Below are 21,138 nucleotides of genomic sequence, written 5' to 3' on the forward strand. Positions count from 1 at the left end.
GCCTGAGTGAAATAACGTCCACGTTATTTCACAGCCATTTTACACTGCACTTAAGTAACTTATAAGTCACCTATATGTCTAACCTTTACCTGGTAAAGGTTAGGTGCAAAGTTACTTAGTGTGAGGGCACCCTGGCACTAGCCAAGGTGCCCCCACATTGTTCAGAGCCAATTCCCTGAACTTTGCGAGTGCGGGGACACCATTACACGCGTGCACTACATATAGGTCACTACCTATATGTAGCTTCACAATGGTAACTCCGAATATGGCCATGTAACATGTCTATGATCATGGAATTGCCCCCTCTATGCCATCCTGGCATAGTTGGCACAATCCCATGATCCCAGTGGTCTGTAGCACAGACCCTGGTACTGCCAAACTGCCCTTCCTGGGGTTTCACTGCAGCTGCTGCTGCTGCCAACCCCTCAGACAGGCATCTGCCCTCCTGGGGTCCAGCCAGGCCTGGCCCAGGATGGCAGAACAAAGAACTTCCTCTGAGAGAGGGTGTGACACCCTCTCCCTTTGGAAAATGGTGTGAAGGCAGGGGAGGAGTAGCCTCCCCCAGCCTCTGGAAATGCTTTGTTGGGCACAGAGGTGCCCAATTCTGCATAAGCCAGTCTACACCGGTTCAGAGGACCCCTTAGCCCTGCTCTGGCGCGAAACTGGACAAAGGAATGGGGAGTGACCACTCCCCTGACCTGCACCTCCCCTGGGAGGTGTCCAGAGCTCCTCCAGTGTGCTCCAGACCTCTGCCATCTTGGAAACAGAGGTGCTGCTGGCACACTGGACTGCTCTGAGTGGCCAGTGCCACCAGGTGACGTCAGAGACTCCTTCTGATAGGCTCCTTCAGGTGTTAGTAGCCTATCCTCTCTCCTAGGTAGCCAAACCCTCTTTTCTGGCTATTTAGGGTCTCTGTCTCTGGGGAAACTTTAGATAACGAATGCAAGAGCTCATCCGAGTTCCTCTGCATCTCTCTCTTCACCTTCTGCCAAGGAATCGACTGCTGACCGCGCTGGAAGCCTGCAAACCTGCAACATAGTAGCAAAGACGACTACTGCAACTCTGTAACGCTGATCCTGCCGCCTTCTCGACTGTTTTCCTGCTTGTGCATGCTGTGGGGGTAGTCTGCCTTCTCTCTGCACCAGAAGCTCCGAAGAAATCTCCCGTGGGTCGACGGAATCTTCCCCCTGCAACCGCAGGCACCAAAAAGTTGCATTACCGGTCCCTTGGGTCTCCTCTCAGCACGACGAGCGAGGTCCCTCGAATCCAGCGACTCTGTCCAAGTGACCCCCACAGTCCAGTGACTCTTCAGTCCAAGTTTGGTGGAGGTAAGTCCTTGCCTCACCTCGCTGGGCTGCATTGCTGGGAACCGCGACTTTTGCAGCTACCCCGGCCCCTGTGCACTTCCGGCAGAAATCCTTTGTGCACAGCCAAGCCTGGGTCAACGGCACTCTAACCTGCATTGCACGACTTTCTAAGTTGGTCTCCGGCGACGTGGGACTCCTTTGTGCAACTGCGGCGAGCACCGTTTCACGCATCCTCGTAGTGCAGTTTCTGGCACTTCTCCGGGTGCTACCGGCTTCAGAGAGGGCTCCTTGTCTTGCTCGACGTCCCCTCTCTCGGCTGGTCCAATTTGCGACCTCCTGGTCCCCAGCAGCGTCCAAAAACGCTAACCGCACGATTTGCAGCTAGCAAGGCTTGTTGGCGTTCTTTCGGCGGGAAAACACTTCTGCACGACTCTCCACGGCGAGAGGGATCCGTCCACCAAAGGGGAAGTCTCTAGCCCTTTTCGTTCCTGCAGAAACCTCAGCTTCTTCTGTCCAGTAGAAGCTTCTTTGCACCCGCAGCTGGCATTTCCTGGGCATTTGCCCATCTCCGACTTGCTTGTGACTTTTGGACTTGGTCCCCTTGTTCCACAGGTACCCTAGATTGGAAATCCACAGTTGTTGCATTGCTGGTTTGTGTCTTTCCTGCATTATTCCTCTAACACGACTTCTTTGTCCTTAGGGGAACTTTAGTGCACTTTGCACTCACTTTTCAGGGTCTTGGGGAGGGTTATTTTTCTAACTCTCACTATTTTCTAATAGTCCCAGCGACCCTCTACAAGGTCACATAGGTTTGGGGTCCATTCGTGGTTCGCATTCCACTTTTGGAGTCCATGGTTTGTGTTGCCCCTATCCCTATGTTTCCCCATTGCATCCTATTGTAACTATACATTGTTTGCACTGTTTTCTAAGACTATACTGCATATTTTTGCTATTGTGTATATATATCTTGTGTATATTTCCTATCCTCTCACTGAGGGTACCCTCTAAGATACTTTGGCATATTGTCATAAAAATAAAGTACCTTTATTTTTAGTATAACTGTGTATTGTGTTTTCTTATGATATTGTGCATATGACACTAAGTGGTACTGTAGTAGCTTCACACGTCTCCTAGTTCAGCCTAAGCTGCTCTGCTAAGCTACCATTATCTATCAGCCTAAGCTGCTAGACACCCTATACACTAATAAGGGATAACTGGGCCTGGTGCAAGGTGCAAGTACCCCTTGGTACTCACTACAAGCCAGTCCAGCCTCCTACACAATATTTATACCATTTAAACTATTTCATTAGCCAAAGCTACACATTTCAACATCCCAAACCTTTAGATCGCTGTTGGGTGCTGATCGCTGACCAATTCTATAAACACAGCAGGTACACATGTGGCAACTATCCATTTTAATTAAATCCTCAAACTGCTGTTACCCTAACGAAAAGATCTGTCCACTATGGCACCCAGTTGCTCCTCCAAATTACCTTCAAGATGTTCGGTAGCCAGCCTAACACAAGTCTTTAACAAATTTATTGCAGTTGTTTGCTGATTCACTGCATCAAAACCAAGGTATCAACAACTGCAATTCAGAACAAATCCTTATCCAGCAGACATATGGTTTGCAAAATCTGAATCATTATGCCAAATTCAAACAAAGTGGGGCAACCAAAATGTAAATCTTACCTTTTTGATAAAAGTATTTCCGATAGTAATACGCTCCTAGGTCCACATGTTCCACAATGTATCTTTTTGCTCTGTCTATGTGTAGAACCAAGTTTTCCTTGGGCACTTCAAGCACTGCCAATCCTGCATTTGCACAATGTAAACTAAGAGCGGACTCAAAAGAGGCACTTTCGCATCCACTGAATGATCCAGAATTGGATTTGGACAAACTGAGCTTTTTGTCCCCTTCTCCACCAACTTCATTTCTGAAATAGGGACAGCTCATCACAAGCTCATTGCTTTTATCGTCCCCTTGGTCCATGTTGAGGTTTTCTTTTGAATTCAAGTCCTCAGTGCTGCCCATCGGAGAATTGAAACTTGATGAGTGAGATAAAGGTCCAGAAACTAAGGCGGCTACAGCGGCTGCTGACGCCCCTGTTGTGGTGTTCCTCCTTTTTACCACATTATTCCTGTTGATTATAGCTTCGTTCAAATCAAACAATGCACTCTGTACATCATAATGGGCAAAGCACTTTGGGCAAGTCCACGGTCTGAGGCTGTCCTCTGATCTGTTGTCCTCAAGGTCTGATGGCTTTCCAGCGTCCCCTTCGGTCTTGACACTCCGCAGCTTACGAAATATGGAAGAGTCTCCAGTCTCAGATTTTGAACGCCTTTTTAGTGGCTTATCCCGGTCCTTGAAGTGCCTGTGATTGTCTCTGCCACTAATTGCTCCATCTATGACATCCAGTGACAAGCCAGAACCTCTGCTCCCGCTGCCAAGCAGAAGTTCACTGAGTCTTGCGGGAGCCGGGCTTCTTTGATCAGATTTGTCATGTTTATATCCCTTTATCAAATCAAAGAAACTTTCTCCTGATGTGCCCTGCTTGTCAATGGAGGAAGTACTGCCATATTCCCTATGCAGAGACTGGCCCAATTTATAACTCGGAGACAGACACTCCTCAAAGTGGTCCAAGTCAAGTTCACTAATAGTGATATCACTGTTACTGCGCTGTCTTATCCTGCGCATACCTTTTCTTGGGGAGCTGGGGTAACCATCTGGAGTGAGAAATCTGGAATCCAAGCTTTCTGCCTGCCTTGTTTTGCTTTTGAGAGTGTTTTGGATGCTCTTCAGCATTGCAGAGTCATTTGAGTTTAAGCTTGTAGAACTCACCTGGCTGCTTGGACTGCTTTTAACAGACATGGTATCAACACAACTTACTGTTTCAAGGTCCTGACTATTCCGGCTCATTTCTTTCAGATTGTCCTTTCGAGGTGGCCAGTCAGCAATCCTGGCCCTAACGCCCATCTTAGGGACACCAGGGGTGGCGGAAATATGGTGGGAGCTTTCGCTGCGTGGCGGCCCAACGGGAGACATTGCTGAAGGCCCTAAACTGCCATTCTGCGACCTGAAACGCCTCATATAAAAATCATCGGAGCGGGCTTTGGAAGATACTTCTGCGCCAACAGCCTGCGCCACACTCGCAACTGCCCTATCAGTCTGGGACCGCTTTAGGCTGGTCATGATGTGAAAACGTGCTTCGTGCTAATGTGCTCCAGCAGAAAACGGAGTCATTTTGGCTTCCAGAATGCCCAATCCCCTTTTGGAGAAAAGCCTCCAGCAAACAAAATGGTAGCATGGGAACTCAGAAGTGTTCATATACAGAGATTAAAATGTTGCATTCCGCTTCGTGCACGCTAAGTGTTTAGATTGGTGCTGCCCAGAAGTCTCTTTAGCTTCTTCATTGTTGTTGAAGCTCCAGGTTCCAATGTGTGAAGAAAGACCTGGCATCACCTGTACACATGTTCGATGAACTGATGGCACTGAAAAAAAAAAAGAAAGATATCGATCACAAAAATATAATGTCCAAAAACGCTTACAATATAAGTACAAAGTCAAATAATATGCAGGATTAAATGGGTAATATTTAACAACCAATGAGAAAGTTTGTCCTTTAGGAGCATTTATGTTTACATTGCGGATACTTGGTGTCCAGGTGGCCAGTACTCAGTACACAGGTATAATTAAAAATTAGAAATGAGAAACATTATTAGAGGGAATTTAGATAAAAGAATAGAATATGTTATGTATAAAACATACTTAGGACATTATTAGATGAGGTAGATGGAATAACTGGGTTGTCAGTTCCTGCATAGAGGGGAGAACAGAGTTTGCCATATGTAACCATGTAGTCAGTTCAGTGTAAACAAAAGAAGGGTGCTAGAAACGGGGGTCAGGGAGAAGGGACAAAAGGCGAGAAGGAGGGAACAAGGTCGGTTACAGGCACCAGTGAAGTGACGTGTGAGGGGTGACTTGTGAAAGAGTAGAAGTTTTGTGACACTCTGAAGACTGGGGCAGGTTTGGGGGCTTAGGCTAGTTTCAGCATGCTGCTGTGTACACCTTTCACCACCCTCACTGGTTCTTAACAATGCTACATACGTAATACATGAAATTACACCATTTACAGAATGCCCTGGTGCATTTATATAAACACGATCCCTTAAGCTCGTTGAAACGGATACTTCTTACAATCCGACCACGTGAAACAAGTTTTTTAAAATTCTACTTGCAGACACGCAGGACTTCAAAGGGCAACAAGAAATGTTTTTCTTGGATTTTTGGGGTTAGTCGTCATATCACAGACGGCCATCGCAGGCGAGGGTAGATTTCAGAGGGGACCAGTGCCCTGTATTAAGAAACCATGTGTATGCCCTGTTGCAGCTGCCCCCACAGCAGCGTCCCTAAAGTATCTTCCCAGCCAGCGCCCTCCTAGCGAGGCCGGAGCAGGACCGAGTGAAAGCTGCCCGGCGGCGCCGGGGCAGAGCAGCGGACGAGCTGGAGCGCAGCGACCTTCTGGAGGAAGGAGCGGGGCTGGAGGCGCCAGTACCGCGGGCATCCTTGTCAACAGGCCGCTCCAGACGAGGCCTGTCGCTCCTGCCAAGGGGGACGTTGCTGAAGCCGGCTGCTGAGCCAGCAGAGCGGCGACAGCGCCGTCCTGTCCACTGACCGATGCTCCCGGCCCGCGGACATGGGCCTTCAGGGGCTCGGTGATGCCTGCGAGAGATCCACGCAGGCGGCCCTGCAAGGCTACGCTGCTGCAGCGGGCCCTCGGCGCACGTGCACGCACGAGCATCACAGACTGAGCCTGCATTAAGGGACAACGCCAGAGCGCGCGCGCGCGCACTGCGCGGGAGCGATGTCCGGCGAGGCTCAGGCATGCAAGCAGAACCCTCGCCCCAGCCCCTTCGCCCCCGACAAATGCTGACGAAAGTCCAGCACGCCTCAATGAGCAACCGTAGGGTCTTGGGGGCACTGCTCAGGCTCGAGAGCTGAAAGAAGGGGAATAGATGTCACCCCTTCATTCATCTGATAAGCGTACCAGTTTACACACCACTTCTGCAAGCAAGTGTGCAGTAATTGTACACCACAAACTGCCGAAAGGCGGCCCAGCACTGTACAAAGTCAAGGGTTATAACACACACAGGTGAACGCAGCATAGTGATGCAGGGCTCTTCAGAGAGGTGCGTCTTTACCTGCTTCCTCAATCGTTGTAGCAGGGCCGCCCCAATTATGGAGCAACCAATATCGTTTCAGATCCTTGGTGTGTAGAGGTTGATGCCAAGTGACGTGGCCTTGGCTGAAAGTTGGGGTTCATATAAATAAGCAATATTTGGAATGTGGCTCTTGACAAACAGACTTTCTATTTTGGTACCTTCACGCTTCAGAGTGGGCTGCCACGCTTCGCAACGAATTATATACTTTAAAATCATTCATGATCGACGTTCCTGGTGGTGGCCATGTTGTAGCTCCCACAATCTGAAGTACCATACTACGAGCATAGACGACTCTGCTGCACACCACCTGGAACTCACGTGGACCGCGCACGACCAGTGTGCTGATGTGTTCATCCGCGAGCAGATTGAACGCCTGGTGGAAAGATTTCCACGTGAGCCATTTCTGGCCATTCTGCCCATAGGTAAATGCGGCCTTGTACTATCAAATCAAAATCAAATCATTAACATTTATAAAGCGCGCTACTCACCCGTGCGGGTCTCAAGGCGCTAGGGGGGAAAGGGGGGGTTATCGCTGCTCGAACAGCCAAGTCTTTAGGAGTCTCCGGAAAGCAGAGTGGTCCTGGGTGGTCCTGAGGCTGGTGGGGAGGGAGTTCCAGGTCTTGGCCGCCAGGAAGGAGAAAGATCTCCCACCCGCCGTGGAGCGGCGGGTGCGAGGGACGGCAGCAAGTGCGAGGCCAGCGGAGCGGAGGGGGCGGGTGGGGACGTAGAAGCTGAGGCGTCTGTTGAGGTATTCCGGTCCCTTGTTGTGGAGGGCTTTGTGTGCGTGGGTGAGAAGACGGAAGGTGATCCTTTTGCTGACTGGGAGCCAATGCAGGTGTCTCAGGTGTGCGGAGATGTGGCTGTTGCGGGGTACGTCGAGGATGAGGCGGGCCGAGGCGTTTTGGATGCGTTGCAGGCGGTTTTGAAGTTTGGCGGTGGTCCCGGCGTAGAGGGTGTTGCCGTAGTCCAGGCGACTCGTGACAAGGGCGTGGGTCACGGTTTTTCTGGTGTCGGCGGGGATCCAGGCACAGTGCTTTCTTCTCATTTGCAGCAACGTACCAATACCCAGAAGAAAATTTATGTGAAACTGTTCTCACGTGCAATGCAGTCATGAAAATAATGCTCCAGCTGTGAAGAAGGACAAGGGTTAGACTGTCAAGCAGATAGGCCTGAGAGACCGGAGCTTGAAGGACTGCCATTGTGGTATTGCAGAACTGAGGTGTGGGTATAAGAGGAGAAGCAGATGTGATGTTGCCCCTGTGTCCTTGAGTCTTGATGTGAAATATGATTTTCCAGACACATGCTGAAATAGTCTACTTTATGTGGACATCAAGAACTGGAGATGGCACTGAGAGGGTTTTGTTGAGCTTTAGGTTGTTAATTGAAAAGTATTTGAAGCATCTGAAGTTTTGTTATTCTCTTTTTTTGGTTCATCTCAGTGTGTTTACTGCATGTTAAGCCTGGTGAAGGAGACAGGGAGGTGGTTCGTCCAGCAATATGGGAGGTTGGCATTGCATGGTTGGTAGTATCTAGAAGACGAGGTTGAGGATGCGACTTTTGGAACGTGATGGTTGTGTGACACGCTGTCCCAGTGAACGTATTCATGAAGCTGTGGAAGGTGTCTTGTTATTACATGCGTCAACTGGCTGACAGGTTGAAATTGCCGAAGACGATGGTGTGGGCATGACGAATTATGAGGTGGTGAGGTCAGAGGATTTGTTGATGAAATCCTTGCTCTGTTTCAGAAGCACGTAGATAATGTGGAAGGTGGCAGTTACAGTTGGAAGACAGTGAGCTGCCCACTGCAGTTTCAGAGAGTAACCATCAGAAACATTATTGAAGGTAAGTAATTTATTCTTCTATGGCTATTTCTAATCGCAGATTCCTCACCTTAGATGAGATACCAAAGTAGTACCTCCCCAAAGTAAACGGTCTGTGGAGTGGGGTCAGACCAAAACGTGTTTCAGGACCAAGTGGGTGTAATGTCCTTATCGCTGGACCTGGCTTTCAAGGTAGCAGTGCTTTGTGAAGGTATGCACCAAAGTCCATGTCGCACTCCAGCAGACGTCAAGGTAAGGCATTCGGCCAGCCAATGCAGAGTAGCAGTCCTAACCCTAGAGGAGTGGGCTCTGTTTTTTTCGGGGCTGATTCTTGGCTGATGCATAACAGACCTTAAGGCAGACAACTATCTACATCAACAACGTCCTTTTCTGCACAGCCTTCCATTTCCTCACTCAAGAGAACACCACAAAAGGCTTACTGTCCATTCCATGGTCTTTGCTGCGATCAATGTAGAAGCTCAATAGAACCATTCCTTCTCTTTCCAGGGTTGGTTATGGAGCAAAGAACACTGGTACAATCTTGAAAGGCCTCTTACTGAGAAAGGCAGTCCTTGCTAAGTGGCAGCCTGATCAGAGGACAGATAGTTATGGCCAGAACATTTGGTTACCACAGTACTGGTCCAATCCAGAGCGATTAGGATGATTTGGGCTTGGTCGTTCCTGATATATGTCAGAACTACAAGGAGGAGAGGTTGTGGTAGGAAGGTGTACTGGAGTCCTGTCCTCCATTTCAGCCACAGTACATCTTCTAAATGTGTTCTTGTGGAAAACAATGTACACAACTTTCAACACTGCAATACCAACTATGGGGAAAAGACCTAGTTGGAGTTCACAACACTGTTGAAAGACAACCACCGCCACGTCCAGATATATATACACACCACTTGTGATCTGCCAGACACTGCCTGGTGAGTCAGTCCACTATAGCATTTAGGGACTCTGCTAGGTGTTTCACGATGATCAGGAAAATGCTGTGCCACTCCAACCAGCTCCAGAGATGCACAGCCTACTGACACGGGGCTAATGACCACCCCCACTGAGCTGTGCATGTTGCAGTACCAATTAGCAGTAGGATTATCCATGAGAATTTCCACTAGCCTCCCTTTGATGTCCGGCAGTAAAGTATTTTGAGCAAGACTAATACCCACAAATCCAGGAGATTGACGTGGAGCCAGGCTTCCGCCAGGGGCCCCTAATCTCTACTTCCTCCAAGATGGCATGTTAACACAGCAGAGACTGTCACCGCTGTCAGCTCTGGGTGGGTAGGGGAGAGAGGACTGCCACTGGTTCGAGCAGCCACCTCTGCAAATCTGAAGCCGTCTCTTCCGAGACATGGATGACATCGGTTGAATTGCCTTGATGCTGGGCCCACTGGAACTTCAAATTCCACGGCAGAGTACACACATGCCACCTGGCATAGCTGACACACAGGAGGCTAAGGGACCAGGAAGCCACAGTGCTTCTCTCAAGTTATCCATGACCGAGCCATCCCGAACAACCTGGACTCCATGCGGCTGAGAAAAGCCCTTAACTTCACTGTGTCTAGGGTTACCCCAATGAATGGAAGCCCTTGTGAAGGAGTCAGGAGGGGATTTGGCTTTTTGATACTGAATCCAGAAGATGAGAAGAGGGATGCCTCCCGGGAGGTGGTCCACAACTGACTGCAGTGATCCTGCCTTCAACAATCAGGCATTGAGGTACGGAGTAATGGTACCTTCGACAATTGAAGACAGGCAGCAACCACTGCTATCACTTTCATGAACACCTGAGGAGCACTGGTGAGGCCTAAGGGGAACACTGTAAACTTAAAACGCTCTTGGAGCACCATGAACCACAGCTAACTTTTTAGGCCCACAAGATGAGGCTATGAAAATAAGGTTTTGTTTTCGTCTATTGAATCTCTGCAGTTTTGGCTTCCAGTTGTTAGCATGGTAACTTAAGGGTCTTTTATAGCGCAACATACACTCTGTTAGGAGTTTCTTGGCACCGTAGAAAGAGGGAGGGTCAAAATGTGAACTCAAAGGCAAACAATTCAGCTGGTAAGTAACCAGGTTGGCAAAGATTTCCTGTATTTAGTTAGGGTTGGTTCACTGCGAATCTCCAAAAGGAGTTAATCTCACCTTAGACTCGTAAAAGCTTTGGCATCCCATTTAGCATATTTGGTAAAAGGGATTTCGAAAGTTGCCCTTTTCAAAGATTTTGGGCTGTGAGACGGTATTCAGAGTGGCACAAATACCCCTATTTCTAAAAAGTGATTTTTGGGCACTTTACAAAACTGCAGTTTTTTCCTCTATTACTTTTTTAATTCGACACATGTAACTTTCTAAATTGATGGTGGAAATTCAATGAAAAATTATAAGGTGCGGCTTGGTTGATAGCGCTTGTCTGTATTTTTGCGAGCTGACAAACACTACTTACCGCTGCAACAGGGAAGAGTGAGACAGAAGTACCTCTGCTTCACTTTTCTAGATTGGCCTTCAGAGCAAAATATTACAATTGAAAATGTAGTCACGCATCTCTATTAATTTCTACTTGAATTATTTTTTGAGTCCAATAAATAGTTTATTTACAGGAATTACCTATTGTAGAATTCAGTACGTTGTCTATATTACAGAAATGTACAACTTTGTGGGTTGACATCTCTTTCCCAACACTAACTGCAAGTATGGAGAAACCTCATAAATATGAAATAGTGGCAACCACTTTGAAAACTGCACAAACTGTGGTAAAAATTATTCTAGTCCAATTTCTGCAGTTTGCAAACAGGGTTAACTTCTCTTGATGCAATTTTTAGGAAAATACTCTTTCCTGCTTAGCACATATTCCGTTTTCCACAACAACAAAAAAAAGTAATTTTTGCTACTTTTTCTGTTCTATCCAGGGAGCACCACAAATTCGGGCAGTTTTATAATCCTCAACACGTGGGCAAAAAAAAAAATTGGTGTGGATATCTTTGTAAAAAAAAAAAAACAGTTATGATGGCTTTAGCGTCATATCGCTTTTTTTTTTTTTAAGCAAACCACAGAAGAAGGAGAAGAGGGAGGGAGGATGCTCTGTTGCTCTTTGAATAAGTTTGCACTTTACAAAATAAAATTGTGAACATTCATTGCTAGAACAGCATGTTTAGTTACTAACATCCTTTGTAAACTTCCTGTGGTAATACAACAGTCGGCCTGTAGTACAAAATCTCTAATTGGATGATGGCTCTACTGCAGTAGGGCCGTTAGTGCGCCTCTCTGCCTTCCCTTCTAGGTATCAAAAGAAAAGCAAACACAAATGGAGCCAATCATAATACAGTTCTGGATTACCCAATCAGGCACGGTCTCTCATTGCATTTTCAAATGCTCCCGTAGCCTTGGGTTACCAGTATGGATTTACTCTAGCGCTACTCATTCACGCAAACTCCTTCTAGTGTCCACCCTCACGTTCTGTATGCTAAATAGACAGAGCTCCCAAATCTCTCAAGTGGGAACTTCTAAAGCTCTGTGTAAAAAGGGCCTAGATGGTATATCTTGAGCTATTCTAGCAGTCCCTTCTACACACAACTCCAGCTATTTGGCCCACACACTGTAGGCATGATGCAGCTAATATTTAGAGCTGCTAGCTACTGCTCACAAGGTTGCTGAATGAGGACACAGATGCAATGGCGGACGGCTGGGGCCACATTGCTGTATGCTTTGTTCACTTTTTAAGTCGAGCATAGCAGCACGCAAGTGCAGCTTTTCCAACGTGATGGTATGTTTCTGGGCTTTTAACAACGCCCACATCACACCCATCACTACCACTTGTTCGTGGGCTTGCCCTTCAAAAATCCTTTGATGACATTGGTAAATGGCTTACATTTGTCCCTCCTTGGGGAGGTTTTGTTACCGCCTTGGCCATCGCCCCTGTTACATGGCTAATTGCACTTTTGCGGATACATTTAACTGCGAGCAAACTTTTTTCCTTTTGTGTGTCTCTTCACATTGATGCACATGGCGGCCGTGGCGCTGTGAAACGGTCGCTTATGTGAAACTGCTTTACTTTCAATTTATGTGGCAAGAAAAGTCCGGTTAGGAGTTTATAACGCAATAGCGCAAACTCGAGCAAATGCGAGACCCGTTGCATTGCAAATGCTTGTTGGACACTGCCTTTGCCACATGACTACACTAGAAACTAGATCACGATTTGTGCACCACAGAAAGAAGAGGAAATGATGCACGGCAAGTGCTGTCCAGTAAAATGGCAGGAAAGAAGAGCAACAATGATGCCAACAAATGGTAAGCAATAAGTGGGTCCAAGCCAATTACTAAGCAAAAGACTCTGGTAAGGAGAGCGCATGCGCTAGCGCATGATCTCCCAGGCTCAACCTGCCCCAGGGATTGTGGGAAGATGTGGAAACCCTAGAAGGCAAGTGGTTAAAAGACTACTGAAGACAGAAATCACAGTAGTGGAGTTTAGAACTGGTTACCAGTTCCTTGCCGACTTTGTGTTGACATTTTTTTCACCATTTTAGAAAGATGTTATCAAAAACGTTCCATCTCTTTTTAGCGTTAAGGTTTTAAAACTCTGTAATGGTTACGTTGTGAGCTCTTTTTTGCACTTGACATTTTATTCAGATGGTTGCTAGATATAGGCATTCTTTAGGTGACATAACTATGCAGCATTATGCCCTGCATGTGGGTCTTGTCCGTACATGCGATATTAAGATTTACTAACAACGATTTTAAAATCAACATTTTATTTGTTGCATAGTAGAATTACTAATTTGAATTGTTTTACACTTTTGTAAAATTTTGTAACAGTCTGCAAAAGTAGGTTTGTGAATTCAGTAGCTCATTAATTTACTCTGCGTTGCTGCAGTGTTACGGGCAGCTCACTAAACGCTAATCTCAATTTTATTTTTAGCAAACCATTAGTCTCTCACTGGGAATGTGGGAGTGATTGTCAGAACTGGCAAAGAATTGCTATTAAACCAAACTGCGAGAGAAGGTGTTTGGTGGGAATCTCTCTCCTGCCCCCTGGCCCGGTCAATTAGCATGTTACTGCCTATATATGCTAAAGTGTGGGGCTAATGCCGTCATCAAATAATCTATAATCATTGCCTTTCTTGACTAGGTTTCTAAATTATTTTATTCATGCCATGTTACTTTTACTTTGATAAAAATATCACTTCTCTTAATTGTTAATGATGTAAGTGTGTGGTGATCCTCGGTTGGAGGCTTGACATAGAAGATCAAGCGAGAGTTTTGGAGCTTGAATGCCAATCACACAATTGTACGTCATCACTCTTAGTTTTGTAGGACTCACTCTATTGTATTGATGAATAGAAAGTAGCTCTCCTGAATGTAATTCTCTGTAGATGCTTTCTCAACAGACAATGCACCATCTGTAGTCCACTTTTGCTCTCACCCTTTCTAATGCTCTCTTCCTACCACCATTTCTTTAAGCCTGTTTTGCAAATGTGGGGAGGGGATCTTTGTGTGTATCGTTACACTATTAAACATTTAGTGAACTGAACACAAAGACTTGCAGGACAATAAGTTGAGAGTATTCTGCTGCTGGAAGAAAAGTTTACATCTATTATCAGTCAGGATTTTTTTTTTTCCCCTCAAGGGACTACAGCGTGAAATGCCTTAATCCCAACTCCTGTTGGAGGCGGTGCTTCATCTATGGGTGCTGCCCTTAGCACAATAGTCATGATTATTGGCTGCCTTTCAGCAGTGGAATGCTTTGGGAGCCCTGGCCCAGTCCTAATGTACAAGTTACTTACCTTCGGTAACAAAATATCTGGTAGAGACATATTCTAGTTGCAGATTCCTTACCTTAGAATTTCCCCTAGGTGTCAGACTGGAACCAGAGATTTATCTTCAAGCTATACCCTTGTGCGTCGGTCAGAGGCGTCTGTCGACTCTGGGGGTGTTGTTAGCGTCGTAGTCGCCGTGATGACGTTAGGAGTAGTATACAGATGCCGCCTTCGCGCAGTGCCGTCAGTTTCCTTTAACGACTTTCAACACCAAAGCGCAGAGCCGCTAACACCATCGAGATTGGTGCTCCAGAGCTAAGGACCTGAAAGGGGAATCCCTGTCTCTAGAAATCAGTTCGCAAGCGGGGAGGATGGGTGGGCTGCAAGGAATCTGCAACTAGAATATGTCTCTATTAGATATTTTGTTACCGAAGGTAAGTAACTTGTACATCTGATAGAGACTTCTAGTTGCAGATTCCTTACCTTAGAATAGATAATCAAGCAATGCCATCCTCAGAGGTGGGCTGCAAACAAGGATCATATTAGGAAGTCCTGCGTGACCGAACGACCAAAGTAGCTGTCCCAACGGACCTGACTGTCCAGGAAGTACTGTTTAGCAAACGTGTGCAGGGACGCCCACGTAGCTGCCTGGCAGATATCCAGGACAGGAACTCTGCGTGCTAACGCAGTGGAAGCAGCAGTTGCTCTGGTGGAATGAGCACGCAAGCCCTCAGGGGGTTGCTTCTTGGCCAAAGCGTAGCACATTTTGATGCAAAGAAGCACCCATTGAGAGATGGTACGCTTTTGCACCGCCTTCCCTTTTTTCGCACCCACATATCCGACAAAGAGTTGATCGTCCACCCGTAAATCTTTAGTACGATTAAGATAGAACGCCAACACTCTTTTTGGGTCCAGACGGTGGAGTCTCTCCTCCTCATGAGAAGGATGTGGGGGTGCATAGAAAGTAGACAGAGTGATGGACTGGCCTACATGAAAAGGCGTAACCACCTTTGGAAGGAAGGAAGCCTTAGTGCGCAACACCACTTTGTTAGGGTGCACAGACAAGTATGGAGGTTTAGATGAAAGGGCTTAAAGCTCACTCACCCTGCAACAAGAAAGACAGTTTTGAAGGTGAGGAGCCGCAAGGGACAATTCTGCATCGGCTCAAAGGGAGAAAACATTAACTAAGTAAGGACAAGATTGAGGTCCCAATGAGGCATCATAAATGGAGTGGGAGGAAATAAACGGGTGAGGCCTTTTAGGAATCTACTTACAATAGGAGATTTAAAAAGTGAGGGCTGATAAGGTAACCTAAGGAAGGCCGAAATGGCAGATAAATACCCTTTAAGGCCAAAGAAAGAATGAACAGAAGAACCTCTGATAGAGGGGCAGCGAGGGGAATCAACAGATTTGTTGATGCACCATGCCACAAATTTATTCCAACGACAGACGTATACAGTTTTGGTGGAGGGACGCCTGGCTGCCAAGATAACATCACAGACTTTTGGGCAGAAGATCAAAAGTCGCTAACTGGCGCCGCTCATTCTCCACGCATGAAGGCAAAGCTGGGACAGGTTTCGGTGAAGGACCGTCCCCTGTTGCTACGACAGAAGATCTGCCCGAAGAGGCAGTCTGATTGGAGGATTGATGGACATGCTCAATAGCTCTGGATAACAGACTCTCTGTGCCCAGTCCGGAGCCACCAAGATGGGCCCGGTCGTTCCTGATCTTCTTTAGAACTCTGGGCAGAAGTGGTATAGGTGGAAAGGCATGAAAGGAGGCCGGAGTTCCACTCGAGATGAAAAGCGTCTCCAAGCGAGTGCCGCCTTGGAAACTCCAACATGCAAAACAGCTGACAGTGCACCATTGCATGTTCTCTTCGGAGGCGAACAGATCTAACTAAGTCTCTCCCCACTGCAGAAAGAGACCTTGCGCCACCTCCGGATGGAGACGCCATTCGTGATCGGCTGTGCATCGACGGCTGAGTTCGTCCGCTCTGGCATTGTGAGAACCCACCAGATGTTGAACCACCAGGGTAAGGCCCTGATGTTCCAGCCATGTCCAGAGGCGTAGTGCCTCCTGACAAAGGGGTCCAGGACCCTACTCCGCCTTATTTGTTGATGCACCACATGGCGGTAGTATTGTCCGTGAACACCGGCACTACTTTTCCTTTGAGAGAGGGAAGAAATGCTTTCAACGGAAGTCTGATCGCCTGGAGCTCCAGGAGATTGATATGGAGCCCAGACTCCGCCAGAGACCAGAGGCCTCTGATCTCCACCTCTCCCATGTGACCGTCCCAACCGAGAAGTGACGCATCTGTCACTATAGATAAATCTGGTTAGGGAAGGGAGAGGGATCTGCCGCGCACTAAAAGCGGATTCAAAAGCCACCACTGGAGGTCTTTCGCAGTCCCCTCCGAGATCTGGACCATGTCGGAGATACCCCTGATGCTGCGTCCACTGGAACTTCAAGTCCCACTGCAGAGCCCACATATACCATCTGGCATGTGGCATGTGTTATTAGCAGGATGCAGGATGCAGGAGGCCATGAGGCCCAGCAGCCTCAGAGTCAGTCTCACTGAAACCCAAGACCAAGGCCGAAAGATCCGAATCATAGCCTGAATGTCTTGGGCTTGCTTTTCGAGTGGATAAGCCTGAAACTGCACTCTGTCCAGAACAGCTCAGATGAAGGGGAGCATCTGAGAGGAAGTCAGGTGTGACTTCTGCCACGTTTATAGTGAACCCCAGCGTGTGCAGGAGGTTTGCCGTAGTCTGATGGTGGGAGACGACTTTCTGGGGCGAGTCTGCCTTCAACAGCCAGTCGTCGAGGTAGGGGAAGACTGACACCCCTAGCCTGCGCAGATGAGCTGCAACCACGCCATCACTTTTGTGAACACCCGAGGGGCGCTGGTGAGGCTGAAGGGGAGCACGGTAAACTGAAAGTGCTTGTGACCTACCACAAATCGTAGGTAACGTCTGTGGGCAGGCAGGATGGGGATGTGGAAATAAGCATCCTGCAAGCCCAACACTACCATCCAGTCTCCAGGGTCCAAGGCAGACAGAACCTGAGTCAGGGTGAGCATTTTGAATTTCTCTTTCTTGAGGAAGTAGTTCAGGTCCTGAATGTCTAGGATAGGACGTAAGCCCTTGTCCTTTTTTGGCACCAGAAAGTTGCGGGAATAACAACCACATACTACTTCAGGCACGGACCTTCTCTATAGCTCCCTTGGCCAAGAGAGCTGCAACTTCCTGGCAGAGAAGTGCCAAATGATCCTCTGGAAGGTGACTGAAGGATGGAGGCACGGCTGGTGGAGCAGATTAAAAACGGAGGTAGGCAGAAGCCCTTTCGAACGATCTGCAAAACCCACCTGTCCGTAGTGATGGATTCCCATAGGGGCAGGTGATGGCGAATCCTGCCGCCAACTGGATGGGAGTGAGGGGACGGACTAGGAGGGTTTGGAGGCTGAGGCTGCAGCTGCTGCAGAGGTGGACTGGGCAGACCTCTGGTTCCCTGTCCCACGTCCCTGGCCAAGCAGAAGCTGGACAGCATTGGTGACTGTGGCTGGGCAGAAGACTTGACAGGGAGCCCCTTCCGTGGCCATGAAAGGGGCAAAAAGCAGGCTGCGAGGGGCAGAGGAAATACCAAGGGACCGAGCCGTAGCCCGGGAATCCTTGAATCTCTCCAAGGCCGAGTCCGCTTCGTCTCCACAGAGATGGGAGCCATCAAAGAGCATGTCCATGAGGGACTGTTTGACATCCCCAGAAAAACCAGAAGTACGCAACCAGGTGTGGCATCTCAAGGCCACTGTCACAGCAACCGCTCTGCCCAGAGAGTCGGTTGTGTCCAGCCCACAACGGATTGTGAACTTTGCCGCATCTCTCCCATCATTCAGAGCTTGGGAGACGATAGCACGGGCCTCCTCTGGTATCTGCAGCAGGACTTGGTCAACCGTATCCCACAAAGAGTGGGTATAGCGGCCCAAAAGGCATGCGGTGTTCACAGACCTCAGCGCAAGACTGGAGGAAGAAAACAACTTCTTACCAAACTGTTCCAGCCTTTTGATTCCCTATCCGGTGGTGCGGAAAGGAATGCGCCTGAAGAAGAGGAAGCCCGGATGACCAGACTCTCAGGTGTAGGATGTTGGGACAGGGATTTAGGGTTGTTCGGAGCGGGCCGATGGCAGTGTGTGATAGTCCTCTTCACAGGAGCCCCTGTGTTGGGTTTGGACCAAGTACCCAAAAGGACATCAGTGAGGGCTTCATTGAATGGCAAAAAGGGTTCTGATATGGATCCGCTGGCTGAAGCACCTCCGTCAACAGATTGGACCTGACCCCTACAGTAGAAAGCTCAAGGCCAAGGACCTACTGACCACCATACCATAAGTTGCTCCTTCCGCCGTAGCCGAGCGAGTGGCGCCTTGGAAACTCCAACATGCAAAACAGCTGACATTGTGCGTTCTCTTCGGAGGCAAACAGATCTAACCAGAGCTCCCTCCGCCGTAGCCACGGTAGGCGGAGACAGCATGCCATCATCTGGAGAAGTATCCAGACCACTGGTGTGGTCCAATTCCTGAGCCCTGTCCAAAGATGGGTCACCCTCGTATTCATAAGGATCCAGGGACCCCACCAATCCTTTCTCCAATTTGTACTTATAGGATAAAGGGTCCGAATCCGACCTGTGGCAAATAGGCCCCAACGAAGACAAAGGAGGCGTCAGCCGACGCCGCTCTGACTCAGTCGTCATGGATAAGGATCGGGTCGTCATAGATAGTGAGCACTACCGATGTCTGGAGTGCCGACAATCGAACCGGCGCCGGGGAAGGTCTCAATGGTGTGACCCGCGCCAGTGCAGATCCGTGAGCGGATCCAGAGGGGACCTGGGTGGCCGGAGCTGAAGCCGCCGGCACAGAACCGGAAGGCCCCTCAACTGAACCCCTTGGGCCTGAAGGCGCTGTATCCTGGTCGGTCCGCCCAAAGATGAGGTGCATGGCCTCATAGAACCAAGTTAGGCGGGGGTCGCTCCGGCTCCGGGAAACTCAGGGAAGCGCGGAGCAGACCCAGACACAGGCTCAGAGGATGGAGACCTTGAGTGTCGATGCTCTTCCCGCACTGCGTCAGCCGTGCGACGGGGCGAAGTCTGAAAGTGATGGGACCTCTTCGACTTCTTACCTGTACCCAAAGATTTAGAAGACAAGTGGTGATGGCTCCACGAATGGTCTTGAGGCCTTCCTCTCGAATGATACCAGGACTTATGTGGAGTCGAGTGCTAGGCCGCCATGAGTTTGAGGGACCGCTCTCTCAAGGCCTTCGGGTGCATAGCCCGGCACTCTGAGAACGACTTCGGGTCATGGTCGCGCTCAAGACACCACAGACAAACCTGATGCGGATCAGTCACCGACATCATGCGGTGACAGTCCCTGCATGGCTTGAAACCAGTCTTCAGGGACATCCTCGACGCACCAAATATCTCACAAAAACTCAACAAAATGGTCGAAGTCTCTGAAAAAGAGACCAGGGTAGCTCTTCTCCGGGTCAGCACTTGGCACGGAAAGAAAAGAACTGACGTCACTGCGCTAAGGCGACATCTATATACTACTCCCAACGACATCACGATGACTACAACGCCGACGCCGCTACGGAGCCGACCGATGCCACCTACAGACGCACAAGGGTACTGCTCGAAGAAAAATCTCCGGATCCAGTCTGACGGCTGGGGGAATTCTAAGGTAAGGAATCTGCAACTACAAGTCTCTATCAGATTTAATTCCCATAATCTATCCTGCCGTCTTCTCTTCATTAATATATCAGTCCTGACGGGCACTGAGTATTGCAGTCATCACATTTCCCAGAGAGGTTTGCAAGGGCTCAATGCAATATGGATACTTCTCAACAGCTGGAGACAGCTACTCTCTCTGGTCACTTTCCACCCCATCTTTCCAGGTCACCTGGGCTAACTTCAAAGTAATTCTTATCTTATCTGGGGCGCCTCCTCACAAGCCAGCTTGCAAGCAGAAGATGATGGCCAAAGGGCCCCTTCACATTCCCTTGTGGCAATCTCACACCCACTGAAGTGTTCCTACTCACTTCCCAACACTTCCCTGTATTCCAATGAGACACAACGCTGACCAGTGGCAATCACTGATTGAGAGGAGGAGGCCTGGGTCTTTCTCTGGCAGAATGTATTACTCAAATATACTTAGTTTCTTTAGACCACATCAAAAAATGCTGTAGAAATTTCCAACAATCAAAATAATTACAGTATAATAACACAAAAACAGTACAGCAATGTAGTAATACTTGTTTAGGAAAAATGGCGGATACAATTTGCTTCATGTGGCATCCAATTTATCCTGCAACATCTGTCCCACAAAATGATGGCACCCCTTTCAAATGACTGAAGAGGTCTGAACCTTTTTCTCCTACTGTTGATGTGAATGTGTGAGACTGGAGATGAAGACCGCAACCCTCAAAGAAGGACCAGCTTAAGAAAAGTGACCGAACTGAGATTGGAGCTGTGATCATGGGGTGGACGGCTGCATGTTCCTACCCTGTGAGCTGGCAGCACATCAATGAAGAAGAGTGAGCTGCCCAGGGATGGTGCACTGAGTGACGCAGAGTGATAAGCCAAGGCACCCTACCCAGTCTTCTGGACTGAGCATGGAGAGATGGCTGTGGCTGGTGTTTCTTTGCAGCCCCCGATCGTACCTGAGACTCTACGGCAGGCTGCTGGATGAAGGATAGGCAGGAGGGAAGCAGGGCTGCAGGCCTGCTGCAAGTCCAGTGCCCTGGGATCAGTTAGGCTGTGATGGCAGCTTGTGGCCTCGCTCTGACTGCAGAACCGGAGGTGGCTATAAACAGGGTTGAATTAGTGTGCCCGGCTGGTCCCTCGACCCAGTGCTTAAGAGCTTCAGACCATAATGACAGAAGACTAAAGGAGAGAACCAGACCATCCATGAACGACATCTCATGTAAGTGTGCTGCACCGCAATTCCCATAAACATTTAAGCCCTTTGTAACACAGCATCGTTTGTAGTATCACACAA

The 21,138-nt window shown here is 48.5% G+C and overlaps 1 protein-coding gene across 7 annotated transcripts in view; it reads right to left on the reverse strand.

Moving 5' to 3' along the window:
- The window catches only part of SIPA1L1 (signal induced proliferation associated 1 like 1), a 701,300-nt gene that overhangs the window by 434,197 nt on the left and 245,965 nt on the right, over positions 1–21,138 (reverse strand). For all 7 annotated transcript variants that reach the window (XM_069208954.1, XM_069208957.1, XM_069208956.1 and 4 more), the window contains one exon: positions 3,000–4,799. In XM_069208954.1, coding sequence (XP_069065055.1) covers positions 3,000–4,500 — 1,501 coding nt within the window. In that variant the 5' untranslated portion in view covers positions 4,501–4,799. The remainder of the gene's footprint in view (positions 1–2,999; positions 4,800–21,138) is intronic.

Source organism: Pleurodeles waltl, chromosome 9 (genome assembly GCF_031143425.1).
Source record: "Pleurodeles waltl isolate 20211129_DDA chromosome 9, aPleWal1.hap1.20221129, whole genome shotgun sequence".
Taxonomy (NCBI): domain Eukaryota; kingdom Metazoa; phylum Chordata; class Amphibia; order Caudata; family Salamandridae; genus Pleurodeles; species Pleurodeles waltl.